Genomic DNA, 17,868 nt, shown 5'->3' on the forward strand with positions numbered 1-17,868 from the left:
CAAGACGTATGTACCTGCATAGCACAATTTATTTCACTTTTAATGCATCGGGCGGTGCATAGCTTTATTGTGTTAGTCTGAATGGCAAACTAATTTGTGTTTGTCTCTTTACTTAAATTTGTTAACTCAAATTTAAGATACACTTTTCTTATTTAAATGTCAAGTTTGAAAATAATGCTAATATCTAATAAACATAAATACTCAAATCTCTCTTCCATTTCTTAAATCATTTTTCCTATCACAGAAATCAAATTCTTTTCACTTCCTCTCTTAAATGTCAGAAGTGTTCACATTCTTTTCTTTCCCTCTTGTCTGAATTAGGACTGAACGATTTGTGAAAATAATCTAACTGCAATTTTTTTTCCCAGTATTTCACTTGTGATTATTTCTTTAGTTCGTTATTTTCTGTTTTCTACCAAAAAACACAAGCAATAAATCATTCTATATCATAACCAAAACAATATTAGATCAAACCAGAGGTGAACAATTTTGAAAAATATCTAATCTTGATGATTTTGACTCATATTGCAAATTGGATAGGAATTGGTGTATTGAAGGGAGTTATAATTATTATGTCATTCTCATATTTAAGAAGAAAAACAACAAAAAAGTAGGACTTTTGTTTAATGTATAACATCTCTGCTGCTAATAATAATAATAATAATAATAATAATAATTATTATTATTATTATTATTCATGTTAATGCAGCTACATTTTCGTACATTTGTCCTTTTATTTATTTTTCATATTTAATGTTACATTTTTGTACACTGAGACCAAATCTAACCAACTTTAACAACAGCAAATACTTAGATTTATTATTTATGTATTTTCTCACTTTTCTCATTTTAAAACTTTAAGATAGATTAATAAAAAAATGTCAAAATAAAAAATAAATATTAGAATTAAATGTCAAGATAACTGCATATAAATCTAAATCATTAAAGCTTTGATTTAGGATTTGTTGCTGAGATCAAAATAGCTGAAAGATAATTGAACAATTAACATACATTAATATATGTGAATTATTAATTAAAAGAAAAGAAGTAAAAAAGACAAAAGCCTAAATTGAAATAACATTTTTATATCTCTAATATAATAGATTTAAGTATTTAATATCAAATTTCTTTAATTGAAAACTGGTAGTGTAATATCCACTTTTGTTTGGATTTCTCTGAATGGATTAACTATAAAACTATTTATTTATAAAGACAATAAACTGAAGTCATAGCAGAAATTCATCCCATAGGTTGAGTGGGATTTTTTTAGAATTTTTTTAATTATTATTAACACCATTCATGATTACAAATAACTATAAAAATGTTAACCAGTGGTGTGAAAAACAGAATGTTTACTTTTTTCATGAATTATATTGATTTCTTAATGTGAATGAATTAAATTTAAATCTTAGTATGTAAATGTGCCAGATTTTCTGAAACAGACATGAGAGAATCTTTGCTGGGATAATAAAATGTCCCTGAGCATCATGAGTGTTGAACATTTCAGTCTCATAACAAACTGGAGGAAATCAGCTGCCTGGATTATGACATCTAAGAGTGGAGAGACATAAATGTATTTAAGGAAACACATTCCTAATTGAATCATTATGTATGCGAGTGTCTGCTGAGTTCAACAGGGTTATTAATAGCTCCATGTGTGTTTGTGTTACATAAAGCTGACAGGCAGATATTGATGGATTACCCAGCATGCTGCTGTGCTGTGGGACGTTTTACTCCACATTAATGAGAGGAGCTACAATGACCCAATCGACATAATCTCTTACAGCACAGATTAGAAGAGACCCTTTTCTTTTTTGATGAATAATTTCTATTTTAGAGCCAGAAAATTAACTCAGGGTCCCGCTGGCTTTAACTCGTCTGATCAGCTGACACAGAGAGGACAGAAGACGGAAATACACTAAAGTAATGACCACAGATTTTTATTCTTTAGGGCACAACCTCAGAGACAAACACTAACTTTTCAAATAATTGAAAATAAAAATCAAATTCACATTTTATTTCAACAGCCATGGCGATGCTCAGAGCTAAATCAAACCTGAGGACCGGAGAGATTTTGTTCCAGAAGATAACATTTTTACTGATTTGTCAAACGCCTGTGATTCTCTAAAGAAGTAAAAAAGACTTTTTAAAAGGATTAAGACTGGCATCCTCTCAGATCTAAAAATATTTCACTTTCAAGGTCAGCCAAGTCCATGAATCTTACATAGTTACTGTTTACACCCCGACAACAAGATTTCTCTCCTGATTATTTCCTATCAGCTACAGGAGAAGATTTTTATAAAATAAATGCATACAAGATTTCACCCATAAACAGCTGTATTTTCATAAGTCTCACAAAAACCTAATTTCCTTCAGTGTTAATTTCATCGACTACAACTATGATTAAAGAGCCTGTATTGTGACAATAAATCTTTATTTTAGGGTTGTTGTATGACAGACCACTGTGTTTTGAACCACCAAGTCAAATTCAGTCAAATAAAACATCTCAAATTGTATAAATTAAGCTTCAAAATCATGAAAAATGAGGCAGCAAAATCTGCTCCAGGATGGTGTGGGCGTGTCTGTTGAATGAGCTGAAGCCACGCCCACTCAGGAGAAATATAATCCTCTCAGGTTAAATAAAAATGCTTGTCACCAGAGCGCAGCTGTCTGGCTCTGTGCCAGAACAGAGACAAAGTCAGTTTTCTGTCTTAAATCTCTATTTTGATGCTTTAAATGATCCATTGACCACTGTGGCTGATAGATTTGGCTAATTTACCTCACAATGAACAAAAAAAAAAAAAAAACCAGCATTTAACTGTCTGTTAACTTTCAATAAAGGCAGTGACATCAGCTAACAACAGACTGGACTGAGATGAACTGCTCTGTGATTTTATATTGTAGTGTTAGAGGGGCGGGGTCATTCCTCTCTGTGGACTAGTGACATCACCAGTCCACATATTTGCCCCGCCCACACGAAACCAAGCCAGGAAAGGAACTGTCTAAATCCAGAATTCAGTCACATGTAGATCTCAGTGTTTTCACATGTTTACAGCAACCAGATTAGAGTATTAAGACACAAATTTTGGATTTCACTTTACAGGGTCTTTAAAAATGATTGCTGACTACCTCTTTTTCTATGAGGAAGACGACACTAGAACGAGCTAAAAATAGATCTTTGTGTTTCAGTGTTCCTGCACACTTTGTGCTTTACACTTTTTTAGGACCTGAGTAATATTCAACTATAGTTTGTGCTGCAAATGTTTCAAAATGAAAGGCATGTGAGATTTCCTGGTACACCAGACAGAGATCAATTATCTGGTTTTATTCACTGTAAATGAAATGTCACGTGATAGAGAAAAAAGAGACCTTTTTTGTCAAAAACACCTAAATTTGATTATTTTTGGTAACTCTATGCCTCTTTTTAATCAATGTATAGTATAGCGATATTTACCATAACATACGCAACAAGAATATACTTTAAAAAGACTGATTAAAATTGAATAAATGTAGGTATAGTGGATAAATATTGGAAAAAGACACATCCCTAAGTTAAAGTAAAATTTAAAAGCACTCATTGGTAAAAACAAGATTTTTAAGACTTTCTTTGGCCTTAAATTTGTCAAGTGAATTTATGAATTTTTATGGATCTGCAGGAACGCTGATGTGTAGTTTTAAAATGAGACTAAAATGTTTGTGCTGGAATGTTGGATGTTCAAAATCCATAATATTTCTCCACTGTGGAAATGGGGAAGAGTATTCAAACCTTTTCAGTATTTCCTTCAGTAAATTCTATAGAAATTAAAGCATAAATAGAACATAAATACGACTGTTTTATATTTATATTCATTTTATAATATGGCATTTCAAAGAAAATAACTGTTTAATTAAAAGTAATGTATAAAATATGAAGACCTTTTATTTACAAAGACTAAAATGGTTTCGAGTCTTCGTTGACTAAAAGTCCACTTAAACTTCTGAGAGCTTCTGGAGCTTTGTCCCATCTCCATACAGGATCTCTGGAGCTCAGTGACCATCAGGTTCTTGGTCACCTCGGGCGACCGGCTCTGGCAAGAGTCCTGGTTGTGCCAAACTTCTTAGATCTGAAAATTCTGGAGGCTGCTGTGTTCTTGGAAACCTTCAGTGTAGCAGAAATGTTTTTGTAGCCTTCCCCAGATCTGTGCCTGTCAACAATCCTGTCTCCGAGCTCTCTGACCTCATGGCTTGGTTTTTGCTTTGATATCTTTGTCAGCTGTGAGGTCTTCTACAGAGAGGTTTGTACCTTTCTAAATCATGCAATATCTTAATGTTGTGTTTTCCTTTATCGTTTTATATTTTATTTTTGTTCGTTATTGTGACTTGACATTACTGCATTACTGTTTTTTAAATATACATATTTCTATCCTATCTTGTGCAATATATGTGAACTGTTGGTTCTCATTGGTACGTGCTTCTTCATTGGTTTGTGTTAATCCATGTACTTGTGGATCTTGTGTATACAGAAGGATTGTTGTGTTTATTGTTCCAATTTACTATTATGACTGTGATGGTGAATGTGCGCAGCACTTGGAGTCCAAGACAAATGTTCCCATTGTATCGCATTGTGTTGTATGTCCAATTAGTTTATTTTACCACAGGTGGACTCCAATCAAGGTGTAGAAACATCTCAGCAAAGATCAGAGAAATGGGAGGAAACTGAGCTACATTTACAGTAGTTTTACAAAGGGTTTGAATACTTAAATGTCAATGTGATATTTCAGGGTTTTTTTTTTTTTTTTTAAAAATAGCAAAAATTTCTCAAATTATGTTGTTACTTGTAGTGTAGATCAATGAGAATTTTGTTGACTTTAACATCAGGCTGCAACATAAAAATAAAAAAGTGAAGGTAGTCTGACAACTTTCTGAATAAGTGTAATTTCAAATGTAAAAAAAAAACTAAACATAGATAAATATAACAAGAAATAAGGAAATTAAATATGGGGGGTACATGACCTTAAGTGAAGAAAATTCTTTTTCTTACTCTTTAAACTAATCACTCATTTGTGGACATGATTTTTAAATAATTTGGTTGTGGGTTAACTTAGGTTATTATAGAGGGTAGATTAAAAAAAATGTTTAAATGTAGTTTTTTTTTCTCCCAATTTTTTGGGTAAAATCTCTCAAAAACTTTGGCACGGGTCAAAATTTAATTTAATTTAACAATTATTCAAACATTTTAATGATTCTAACCCTTTAAATACCAGTTTGGTTTAGTGTGTCACTGTTTTGTTGTTTGTTTATTTGTTTGTTTTTGACAGAAACTATAACTTTTTCCCTATTAATAAATGTTGGCATGCTGAGGGATATTTTTATTTACAGTTTTAGATATGTCAAAGATTAGCATTCAGATTAATTTAGATTCAGTATTTGATTTTATGCAGTCAGATATCATTTTTTGGCACAATGAGGCCATTAGGGACAAAACTGGCATTTCCAATAACTGCAATAAAAACATTAAAGAATTTATTTGTCTCTCTTTTTTGAGGTAAAATATTTTAATCAACTTCAAACTTGATCACAGCTATTAGATAATTGATTATTTCAAGATTTTGTAAAGAAACCCAACCATAAAACATCCAAAATTCAAATGATCATAAACAAATTTGTGTCTATAAAATATCAAAAGAAGAAAATCCTTTTCTTCCAAAAGCATGTGATAATTTTTACAATCAACTAAAACCAAACTAAGCAAGAAGAACTAAACAGTTTTAATCATCACAAGTGCTTATTTAAAAGTCTTCTGGTTTACGAAAAACAAAAACAACACAGAGAAACAAAGACTAGCCTGCAGCTCAGGTCTGAATACTCACGTAGGAAATGCTTCTCTAACAAAGCGATCTCTAGGTGACCTTTCACCTCATTGAGATCCGTCTTGGCCTCATCCTGGAGAGATGCAGAAAATGAGCTCGGACCAGCCTGAGAGACAAACACAAACATAGAGGAACATTAAAAACGGGCAGAAAAGAAAAACTATTATAAAAACAACTAAATAAACAAAGGGAACAAAAAGTATCATCTGTTCCAGTTTGAAGACTAGGGTCACTGTTCTTCTTCAAAGTGGAGATCCACAGGGTTCAACCCTGAGTCCTCCACTTTTTCACTGTAACTTATATTTAAATTGAACAGGGAAACTTTATAAAGGTTGACAGTAGTCTCTTATAAGGTATTTTTGGAGGACAGGAGATAATCAGAAACAGGGATGAGAGAGTGGGGACAGACATGTGGGAAAGGAGCCACAGGCTGCACACATGGGGCGACCTAGCCACTGCGCTCCACCATGCCTCTTTAAAAATGAGATGCAGTATTTCAGGACAGAATTAAGTTTCTTTATATGATTAAGCTTTGATTAAGTAAGTGTTAAATTTGGGTGACATGGTGAATAGAAATGCTTAAATAGAAAATGAATAAAACACTTGACATGAATATTTTTCTGACGTTTGATCCAAATGTGGTTCATAAAAATGCAGAGACGCAACCGCCAGAGTCTCAGAGCCTGCATGTTGCTACAGCTACATGCCCACATAATGTATAAATACACAATAAGAGGATTAAGGTGTCAAGAACCTCAAGAGAATTTATTTTCTGAGACATGATGACAAATCAAAATACTGACCCTGGATTTCCTGACATCATTAGGATTGTGTATTTGAAGTAAAAGTTTAGCATTTAAGAAGAACAGCAAATGCTTACAGAGAGTTCAGACTCACTGAAAATCAAGATCATGCCAGCAAAACCTATTTTAAGGTCATATAAGATGAGAAATATTCAATTACCAGTAGTAAATATGCGAAAAACATAACCAAAGTCAAAAATACTGAAAACTCCATGACTGAATGCCAGTATCTGGCCAGGATTAATGTCTGAATATCTAAACAACAAGAGCAACTTTGAGGCACAGTTTCTGGACTACATTTACTGTCATTACACCGCTTTGTTGTTCAAATCGAATTTAAATACTCCTGTAAAATTAGGAAAGTCTAAACATTTCTGTGCTGAAGGTTTAAGACGATGCAGACAGCAGCTGGAAAACTATCAGTGGTCACACAAAGAGACAAGGTCAACAGGAAAGAGACTGAATTAACAGAAACAGTGGGGTTCAGGAAGCAGGAAACGTCTCAACCAGAAGTTCTCTGAAGGACGTGAAGTTCTTACAGGACACTCCCTGCTTTCTTTAACTGCCTGTTCTGCACCTTTTCTCTGTGATTGCCTTGACTTAATGGTGACATTTTAATCAGCAGCTTCATCAAAGGTCCCTGCAGCAGCAGGCATCTTCAGGAAACCAGTAAGCCTGTGCTGTGTTCAGGATCAGTAACATTTCCTCTTTAAGCCCATGTCTGATTCTGTTCTCTAAATTTCCCCACCAGGTGAGTTTATGTACCTGAGCTTCACTCTGCTGCTCGCCCTCCACCTCCCTCAGCTCCTCTGACTCTCTAACAGAGACCCGAGGCTTGAGCCCGCCATCCTCGGTGCTCTCCGTGTCCGACGTGTTTGGCGACTCGGCCAGATCCAGGAACTCGTCCCGTCTCTGGCCTCGGAACCGGATTCTTTCCAGATGCCTCCGCATGGTTGGGCGCCGTGGAGTCGATCTCTACCTCAACATGGCTGACGACGGAACTGCAAAGACAAAGAGCAGAGAGGAAATCTAAAAACTGAGCAAAAAAAAACTGAGTAATTTCTTTTTTGAAAAATGAACATGCACAGTTATTTGAACCTGCAGCTCTGCTTGGGCCAGACTAAAGTACTATTTTGACTTATAAATTCACATTTTTGTATCTTGTGAGAAATGTATTGCCTTTGTAGGGGTTGACTGATTATCGTCCTGACCGATTATTGATGCCAATTTTTGGCATTTGGCTTTCAGCATTTTATTTTAATTTTTTAATTGATAAAGTTAATTGGTTCCAAGCCGTCCCCTCTTGCTCGATTTCCTCTCTCCACAGCCACAACGAATGTCCTTTACACAGCACATCTGATTGGCTAGAAGTCCCATAAGTACCAGCCAATCAGCACTCAAGCCTGGGTACACCTGGCACAGTAACCGTATGGTATCATCTCCTGTTTTCTTGCTTCCGTGTTGCTTTGTGCCATTTCTCACGCTGACAAAGTGAGGTATAAATTGTGTATTCGGGCCTGAGCACCAACCTAGGGTCAGCGAGGACCCTATTGTATCTGTATGCCTTATTTTTCTGTCAGAAGAATCGCTAATTTGGAGGCCTTAAAATGCTCAAAAACTCACAAAACTTTGCAGAAAATTGTCCCCCAGTGGAAATTTTGGTGTTTTGGTTGAATTGTGCAAGTCCATTGCGCAGGAGATAGGGGACTTGGTAAGAACTATGTGCATGAAAATTGGCACACATATGTATCAGGACTAGATGAAAAAAAAGTCTCTTGGGGCCGTCTTCTTAAATGTACAGGAAGTGCACAACAAACAGTTAAGTGGCAAATTTGGCATTTTAGGGGGATTCACGTTTCATATTTTAACGAACTAGTCCACGAGGTTAAAGCCAATTGACTCCAGATTTTTTCTGCTCCTACTAGACAACCGTGAAATCTAAAGCAGTGCTAACTTTGAGTTTCTATCATAGGGTCGTGCCGTGACCAGAGCCCAAACATAAACTACTTTTTTGTCCATTTTTGCTGTGAAAATACACCAATAATGCCTTCTACCTATTTAATGCTCGTGTCAATCATCACCAAACTTTATAGGAATAAACACACACTGATCCTGAATACATTCATACATCAATGTCATTACTTTGTCAAAGTGACCTTTCCTAGCAATGGAACATTTCTGCCTCTGTTTTGTTAAGTTTTCCTCTAAATATTCAGCCCCGACACACCATTCAGCCTAGGCTGATGTTTTTTGGTCTGCATATGGGTCATCATAAAACCTACAAAAAAGCCTCTTGGAGCCATGCCCAAATGCAAAAAGGAAGTCCACCAGCTTCACCTCAATCTCAAAATAAGGCATTTTTGATGGTACTAAATGACTTCAACCTATTATAACTTTAGTAAACAATATTCTGTGAACATAGATGCTCTTTCTTGCAAAACAACAGTATCACACTGAACACGCCCACATGCAAACATCTCTTAAAGCGCCCCCCTACGCAACAGGAAGTGACACAAACGGGTTATATCTTCATTCCTCTTATTGTGTTTAACCAGCTGAGCTGATTTTTGGAAAAAAAAAAAAAAAAGCTTCAATAATTGGCCACAGCACAGATATGCTTCGTTGAAGGATGTCTTACTGGTGATGGAGAGCTTTTCAATATCTCGACAATTTGACAGGAAGTATCTCATACCAAACATCTGATTGCATTCAAATTTTACATGTAGGATCAAGGTCTGCCCATAATCAGAGGTTAATGTCATTGTTTTGATGTAGCACCCCTACTTGTAACAGAAAGTAGCACACTTGGGCCATTTCTTTATTGGCGAGCAATTGCAAGGGCCCTTCAGTGCTGTTGCAGTCCTAGTATTCCTTTTTCCTCATGCAAATTCACTTTTCCCAAATATCAGTAAATGGTCTCATGAACTACTAATAATCGGTATCCGCCGATCTGTTTCTGTCTAGTTGTTTGCATAAAGTTCTGACACCCGGTTGTCACTGAAGACACATCGTTAAAGCATAGTATAGATGCACACATCAAAGTGCAGTCACACAGTATCTGAATGCCCATAATGCTTTGCGAATGCAAAATGTAAACATGATCAGAGATCAACACAGGTACAGGTACTGAAATGGGAACATATCTGTAAATCTTGTTTAAAAAGGGATGTTTATGAAAGAAAGAGGCATAACTGGCAATCTTTAAGTTCCCACCACTCTAAACATTATAAACCTTTAAAGTGCATTCATACATTGATCTGATACTGGTGCTTTTCATGGTGTTTTATCCTCTGGGGGCCACCAGTGCTTTAAGAATAAATTGCTGTCAATCCCCCCGGCAGTCTCTCATATATTTCAGTTTGACTGAAGATCTATAAAGACTGAGCGACGCCCATAGCACCAACCAAAAATCGAATTACACCAAGATTCTTTTCCTTTTTGTATTATTCACCAGCTCTAAGCCACAGTTCATTTAAATCCTTTGACATGATTCCACACATGAACGTCCTCAGAGACTTCAGCAGCAATCTGACAGTGAGAAAACTCACTTTCAACACTTCATAATAAGCTTTATTTATACAGAGAACGTCGACACCTTTGCCCCTCATGCAAACAGGTGAAGCAGCCAATCAGATGATCCTCTGTGATGTCAAAATAGTGTTTGTTCAGGGCGGAGGAGATGTTTCATCAGGTCCTATGATCCGTCTGTCTGAGCCCAGCTGTAAGACTAGAACTACTGTCTGGGGGTGATATGCCCCCACGTCGTATCCGATTGCAGGACGGGGAAAGTACAGTGGAGGGTCAAGGAGAAGGGCTGTGGTGTTTTTCTGGTGGAGGGATTCACAGAAATGTTACAGGCAAGGCCCAATGACCTCAGCCTAGTGCCTCCAAAATCTATTGAGTTCATCCTTGAGCCAGAACTGATATTTGAGCTGAGTTTCAATGACATCCCTCAAAGATCCCTCATAAGATATTGAATGCAAAACCAAGGGATGAACGTGAAGAAGTGGCATTTAATGACAAAAGGCAGCTTACATGGGTAAAAAGTGGCAGACAAGTACAAAAAAGGGGGGAAAATAGCAAATAGCAAAAGGCAGGACAAAAGTGGCAAAAACAGGTGAAAGTGGCAAAAAGAAGTGGCAAAAATGGATGAAAAGGGGCAGAAAGGGGGAGAAAAGATAGGGAAAATGGGCAGAAATGGGCAAAATGTGTGAGAAGTGACAAAAAAAATGAGTTACAGGTGGCAAAACAGGTCAGAAGCGGCCTAAATCAGTTAAAAGTGACTAAAATGCGCTAAAAGCAACATAATGGTGGCAAAATGGGCAAAAAGCAGCAAAAAAATGGAAAAATGGGGAGGAGAAATAGCAAAAACGAGCAGAAAGAGGCAAAATGTGTGAGAAGTGACACAAAATTAGTAACAGGTGGCAAAAAATGATCAAAAGCTGCAAAAACATAGCTAAAAATCAGTGAAAAGTGACTAATACAGGCAAAAAGCAGAATAAAGGTGGTTTAAAAAAGAGCAAAAATGGGGATAAAGTGGCCCTTAATGACAAAAGGCATCTTATATGGGCAAAAAGTGGCAGAAAATGACAAAGAGGGGGGGCAGCAAAAGGCAGGACAAAAGTGGCAAAAACAGGTGAAAAGTGGCAAAAAGAAGTGGCAAAAATGGATGAAAAGGGGCAGAAAGGGGGAGAAAAGATAGGGAAAATGGGCAGAAATGGGCAAAATGTGTGAGAAGTGACAAAAAAAATGAGTTACAGGTGGCAAAACAGGTCAGAAGCGGCCTAAATCAGTTAAAAGTGACTAAAATGCGCTAAAAGCAACATAGAGGTGGCAAAATGGGCAAAAAGCTGCAAAAAAAGGTTGGCAAAACTTGGAAAAAATGGCATTTAATTGCAAAAGGCAGCAGATATGGGGGAAAAATGGCACAAGATGGAGAAAAAATTAGTAAAAAGCAAAAAAGCAGGACAAAAGAGGCAAAAACAGGCAAAAAGTGGCAAAAAGAAGTGGCAAAAATGGGTGAAAAGGGTTAAAAATGGGTAGAAAAAGTAGGGAAAATGGGCAGAAATGGGCAAAATGAGTGAGAAGTGACAAAAAAAATGTGTAACAGGTGGCAAAATATGGTCAAAAGCTGCAAAGACATAGCCAAAAATCAGTGAAAAGTGACAAATACAGGCAAAAAGCAGCATAAAGGTGGTGAAAAAAAGAGCAAAAAGGGGGAAAAGTGGCATTTAATGACAAAAGACAGCTTATATGGGCAAAAAGTGGCAGACAATGGCAAAATCAGTGAAAGGTGACTAAAATGGGCTAAAAGCAACTCAAAGGTGGCAAAATGGGCAAAAAGCTGTAAAAAGATGGCAAAACTTGGAAAAATATGGCATTTAATGGCAAAAGGTAGCCGATATGGGGGGAAAATGGCATAAGAAGGAGAAAAAAATAGTAAAAAGCAAAAAAGCAGGACAAAAGTGGTAAAAATGGGCTAAAATGGGCTTTTTGATGAACAGTTGCCAATCAAAGCCTACTGTACAAGCGTTGGAAACAAACCGATTAATGTGGCTTGCAATGGATCATTTCTGAGGTAAAAGCTTCCCTTTTTTTAAGGTTTTCTGGGGGAATAATATTTCAAATTAAGACCTGAAAGAGCCACACGTTGAGTAAGACCAATATATAGCGATAGCTTTAGCGCAGGCCTGCTGATGGAATGAATGAAGGTGGCGTTTACTCTGATCATCACTGAGCGGACAGACTGGTCTGACTGCCTCTAATGATTTTAGTCGGGTTCTCCCACGTTGTCTGAATGAGCTGGACTAACTGTTTACCTGATAAAGCCAAAGATAATCATACAGCCTTTACTGACTGACTGACAAACAAAGAGAACCACTGGTGTGTCTGCCTCCTAGATCACTGTCTGAGAGTAAGACACACTGATGAGTCTGACTGACAGTTCACGGAGCGAGAGGAGACAGAGAGGATGTTTCTTACTCACTGAACCACTGAGAGTTCACTGAGAGAATGAGAGAGGGATTTTTCTGCGTCTGTAGTCGCTACAGAGACACTGATGTTTGCCTTTTATTACCTGCAGGATTTACAACTGCAGCGCTCCACGGCTCAATGATATCACTTCAAATCTCAGCTGGAGGTGTGTTAATGCCAAACAAATCACACCTTACCCCAGCTTTTAAGTTCAAGTTTTGGCTACTCATCACTTCAGAATTTCTTTAAAAGTCCTTTAACAAGTTCAAAAAATCTTAGTCATGGTCCTTTTCATTAATCCAATTTCTTTCACTGGGATCCAACAAAACCTTGAAAAGCATTTAGAAATCATTACAAGTATGGACGATTTACATTGATTTGTGAAAAAAAAAAACTGCAAGACTTTTTAGAACCTGTGAGGGATGTTTCTTTGTAAGGGATGTATTGTGTCCTCCAGTCGCAGCGGTGTGAACTGACAGAATTTCAGAATGTTGCAGAGTGGCCCCCCGCGAGCAGCTGAGAGTTTCATCTTGTCTTGTCACTTACTTTGGTCTGATCAAGGGGCACACGTGGTAAACAGTTAAATTTATGTATCAAATTAGCTGACACAAGATTTACAAGTCAGTTAAACTAATTACCAATGACTTTTTATGAACATGGGCTTGAAATCGATCGATCTATAATGCTCCTTTAAACTGTAACTAACCTCCCACCACTAGAGGTCACTGTAGCTTCAGTAAACAGCTGCTGCCTTCCTGTCTAAGCTTTGCCACAGCACTTCACCAGACATAAATATGAGAAGCTTAGCGGTAGCTTAGCGGTTAGCCTGTAGTAGGAACAGTGCGGTATAACAGTTTTTTAAGTAGTACATGGTTATAAAGTTGTCTGTAGGCTGTCGAGGGTTGAACTTAAAACTACTGTACCAAAGTGAAAACACCTATCAAAGCATGATATGAATGTGCACAGAGGAACTAAGCTAGCTGCTAATGTTAGCCACACCCTACAGAGTATATCAGGCACACATCACACCCATTAACACAATGACCCTGTGATGAATTTGACTGTTTTCTAAAGATTTTCTCCTCTTTAGACAAGTCGGTTAGACACAGTTTAATGGTGCCTTTAGCCGAATGGGGAAACAGACACCTAGCAACATCCTTAAGCCTGATATAGCCTATGCTTCTGTGTCGCGTCGACGACATAGCTACGCGTAGCCCTCTGCATCGACGCAGACCCCGACGCCAATGTCTAATGCGCACCTCCAAAAAAATCCTAACTACACATCACAGCAATGCAGACCGCAAGGGCTGTGATTGGTCCGCCCAAAATGTCATTTCTTCATCCAGGTCCCTCAGTGAGCGAACCAGCGTGGTAAATTCACCCGTTCTCAGCCTCGACTCGTTTAGTGGTCGTACAGACCACCTCTGCAAACGTCTTCCCTGACGCCTGCGCTTCAACATTTGCAACAAAAGAATTTGTTCATCGATATCGATGAGCTCCGACTCCAAACACACCCACTCCACCTTGGTGGCCATTGTTTACTGTGACCCGAAGATAAACAAGGATTCGGATGAAACCACACATACACACACACAGCCACACCCCCTAGCGGCATGGCGGTGAATTGCAAAGCGACACGTTCCCTTGACGCAGAACTTCGAATGGTCAACGACAGCGTCACGTCATCAGGCTTTAGTCAGAACTAGGCTTTAGAAATATGCAGGAGTGCATGTACAAAATGACTCACTGATGTCCACTGATCCCTGGTTAATGTCATACAATTAACACTTTTCAGGAGTTTTCATTGAGTTGCTTTCTCTGTGTAGCTAACAACTGTTCACAATTACAGTATTTTAAGAGATTTTCTCAATAAATTGTTCTTTGTTAATACTTTGTAATTCATGATGTAATTCAGCTAAGGGCGACTTTCTTCCTAATTAGATAAAAATCTGTTCTAATTTTTAAAGAAAAGAAGCAACTTCTGTCAGATTGAAAATAGGGATGTGTGGAAATTTAGATCCTTTTGTAGTGAGCACCAGAATTACAAGTCGGTCAGAGTTGTAGAGTAGACTATAAAACAGCTGCCCACCACTAGTATTCTGTAACCAGATGTCAACAACCACTAACTACTATGGCTCCAATAAAATCTTGGAGGAAAGCAAGGTTCAGCTTGCAGGTTTGTTCTAGAAAATGAGGATATAGTTGTCCATAGGCTGTCAGGTTACACTCACATATAACCGAAGCATTGAGTGACGGTATTCAGCCCAGGAACATGGATATTAACCTGTAAAGAGTATCAAAGGCCTGCTGTGCTAGCGCTAATAATGTTAGCCACATTCTGAAAATCATCTTTATATTATGAAATATTATGAAATTAGCTAAACCAAGGAAAAAGAACTTGCTACGGATAGAAAAGATAATGAAAATATTCAAAGTGGAAGGGAAAAAGTTAAATGTTTGGTATCACAGGGTGCAGATCACTTTTCACTTGTTGACTGAGCTGAGAGTTTTTTTAACATGAATTAAGCTGTTCAAAGGAGCTAGACCAAAAGATATTACGTCAAGTAATATTCAGCTGCAGTCGTGCTTTGCAAACTTGAATATTAAATAAACTACTACTGGATCACCTGATGCCCCTAAAATGGCTAAATAGCACAAATGTGCTTTACAAATGTATGTCTTAATTGCATCAGCATTAGTGCAATAACACTAGTGTGCAACCTCAAAATTAGAAAGTACTATTTAAATTTATTTAAAAATAAAGATTATTTTACATTTTATTGTTTAAGAAATAAAAGAATATAGGTTTTTTGCAGATGCTGTTACACAGCAGTGGAAACGCCACAAAAAAGCCCATGTTTTGAGCAACTACGCCAAGTACGAAAATAAGAAAAATCTATATTCTTAAGCTACCTTTGTGCCCCAAAAGTAGTGAAATATCTAGGCAATGGCAGCTGGCAAGAAATAAAAAAGGCTCCACCTAAACATAATTACATGTCACACAACAATGGTGTATGGTCTGGTTTGCTTCAGTACAGATCGCCATGGTTTAGCACACTTAAACTCTGATCTCGCTCTTTTGTTTCTTCAGCTGATGTTCAAACACCTTTGTTCATTTTGATGGGAAATCCATCTTTTTTAAGAGATCCAGATCAGTTGGCTCAGCCCAGTAAGGCTGGTAGTTTGGCTCCAAACTGGCTCTTCATTTTTTAAATGTGGATTAAATAACGACAAAATATGGAGGAAAGGAAACTGGCACTCAAACAGGACCTAGCTACCGTCGCTCACTTTTAAAAGCTGCTTGTTAGAGCAGGCTCATTTGTGAATGGCACATCACTGCTCGATCACTCACCCCACAAGGTTTATTTGGTTGATAGCGCACCACCATATCAATGAAAAGCATGTTTGCGTGGGGCGCAGATGGCCTAGTGGTTAGGTCACGTCCCATGTACGCAGGCGGCCAGGGTTCAAGGCCAGCCTGTGGCTGTTTCACCACATGTCACTCCTCACTCTCCTATACTCATTTCTGACCCTATCCACTGTCTCTTTCTCTCTCTAATAAAGAGAAAAGCCCCAAAGTATATCTTAAAAATAAATAAAATTAAAGCATGTTTGTGACAAAGTGGGTATTTTTCTATGTTAAAGGATCTCAGCTAGCCTCTCAGTCAGTACAAGACTCCTCTAGACTCCTACCTTCATCTGTCTAGATGAGACCAGACACCTGAAGGTCTTCAGGACTGAGTAAACTGTGCTACTGGTTGCCTCCACACCAGGTAGATCGGTTAAACTGTGGTAAAAATCATTTTTTTCCAAATGTGCAGGGATCGTATTTATTTTCTGATAATAACTGCAGTGCACAGGTACATTTAGAGCTGTAAAGTACTAACTTTCCTGCATTCTCATTCATTCCTAATTGTTTTCTCCCACTTTCTGACCCCCAACGGACATTCGGGAACATATCCCAGTTGCGTACTTCGCCTTCAACGTTGGTCCTGTACTGTCCCGGCCTCCTGCCTGCACCAGGCCCATGCCCCAAGGGAATCGGGATCACATGATTGCAAACAACCAATAGTCAACATTTTTCAATTGATAAATAATTGACTAAATTAAAATCAAACACACATTCTATATTGGCAGTGATATGGACAAGTAATATCTGCAGTATTGTGAGTTGAGACTATAAGTACAGCCCTAACAATGAGTGTAAAAACAGCTATTCCTCACCGATTAACTATTTTACATGAGCTGCTTTCATTGCATTTATGACTGTTATTTCTAGGTGTGTTTTAGGCTGGTTACACATGTCTCTAGATGTGTAAGGGTTATCTGAGGTAAATAATTTGGCAATGAATTCAACTGTATGAAGAGAGCCAGACAAATAGTCTGTTTCTGACTGACTGATTAATGGAATGATTGCTTGCCTTCCGGTTGGCTGCTAACTTGCTGTTTTCCAGACTGCCCGTCTGATTTGGGGCTGTTGACAGAAAATAGTCCCCACCAGCTTCTGTTAGCAACCTGTGCCAGTTACAGCCAATGGCATGCTGATCACCTGCAGACCCGAAGGAGGATTAACGGGAACCCAACAAGTCCGCGGGGTTCAGGTTGAACACACCTCAGACGACCAACGTGAACTGAGTGTAATATAAGGACTGAAGAAAGTGAAGGGAGGAAGGATTTCTCACCGTGATCATAAGCTGAAGCAAACTTTCCCTCCTTCTGTTCCCCCAGCGGTACAGCTCCGTTATAAACCCGCTTCAAACCGGGTCAAATCCGCCTCAAACCGGGTCAGGCCCCCTTTCAGATCCTCTCCAGACCCGCCTTCTCGCTCTGTCCCAACGATTCACAAAGATCTTCGGGGTTAAAGGGGGTAACAGGGGGTAAACCCGACCGAGTTTCGCTACCTGACACAATAATCACTGCTGTGGGCGGGGTTGTTAGCGACGGACAAACAAGGAAGTGACGCTATCACGCTACGTTCTAAAACGAACGTCTCGGTTCAGGAAGGCGGAACTACGGATGAGAAATTCGTTTCGTTCTAATGAATCGAATCATTTGACTCGGCGCAGTAATACGAGTTGGTTCTTTTGCCTCGTTTTAAAACCAGTTCTTACTCGCATAATTATATTAGTCAAATTTAGCAATGTTATGTATCTGTGCATATAAAACATACATTCCAGCATACATTGTAAACTGTAAAGTATAGTTTTTGTTCAAATGTACATAGGTGGAAGTTAAAGTTAAGG

The 17,868-nt window shown here is 38.0% G+C and overlaps 1 protein-coding gene across 1 annotated transcript in view; it reads right to left on the reverse strand.

The window, feature by feature from the left end:
* LOC121515500 (GRAM domain-containing protein 4-like) overlaps positions 1 to 17,553 on the reverse strand; it is a 37,308-nt gene extending 19,755 nt beyond the window's left edge. The window contains exons 1-3 of the mRNA XM_041796302.1: positions 17,308 to 17,553; positions 7,418 to 7,653; positions 5,850 to 5,955 (exon numbers count right to left, since the gene is read on the reverse strand). Of these exons, the coding sequence (XP_041652236.1) occupies positions 5,850 to 5,955; positions 7,418 to 7,603 (292 nt within the window). The 5' untranslated portion in view covers positions 7,604 to 7,653; positions 17,308 to 17,553. The remainder of the gene's footprint in view (positions 1 to 5,849; positions 5,956 to 7,417; positions 7,654 to 17,307) is intronic.
* Between the last annotated feature and the right edge of the window lie 315 nt (positions 17,554 to 17,868).

Source organism: Cheilinus undulatus, linkage group 9 (assembly GCF_018320785.1).
Source record: "Cheilinus undulatus linkage group 9, ASM1832078v1, whole genome shotgun sequence".
In the NCBI taxonomy this organism is placed as follows: Eukaryota; Metazoa; Chordata; class Actinopteri; order Labriformes; family Labridae; genus Cheilinus; species Cheilinus undulatus.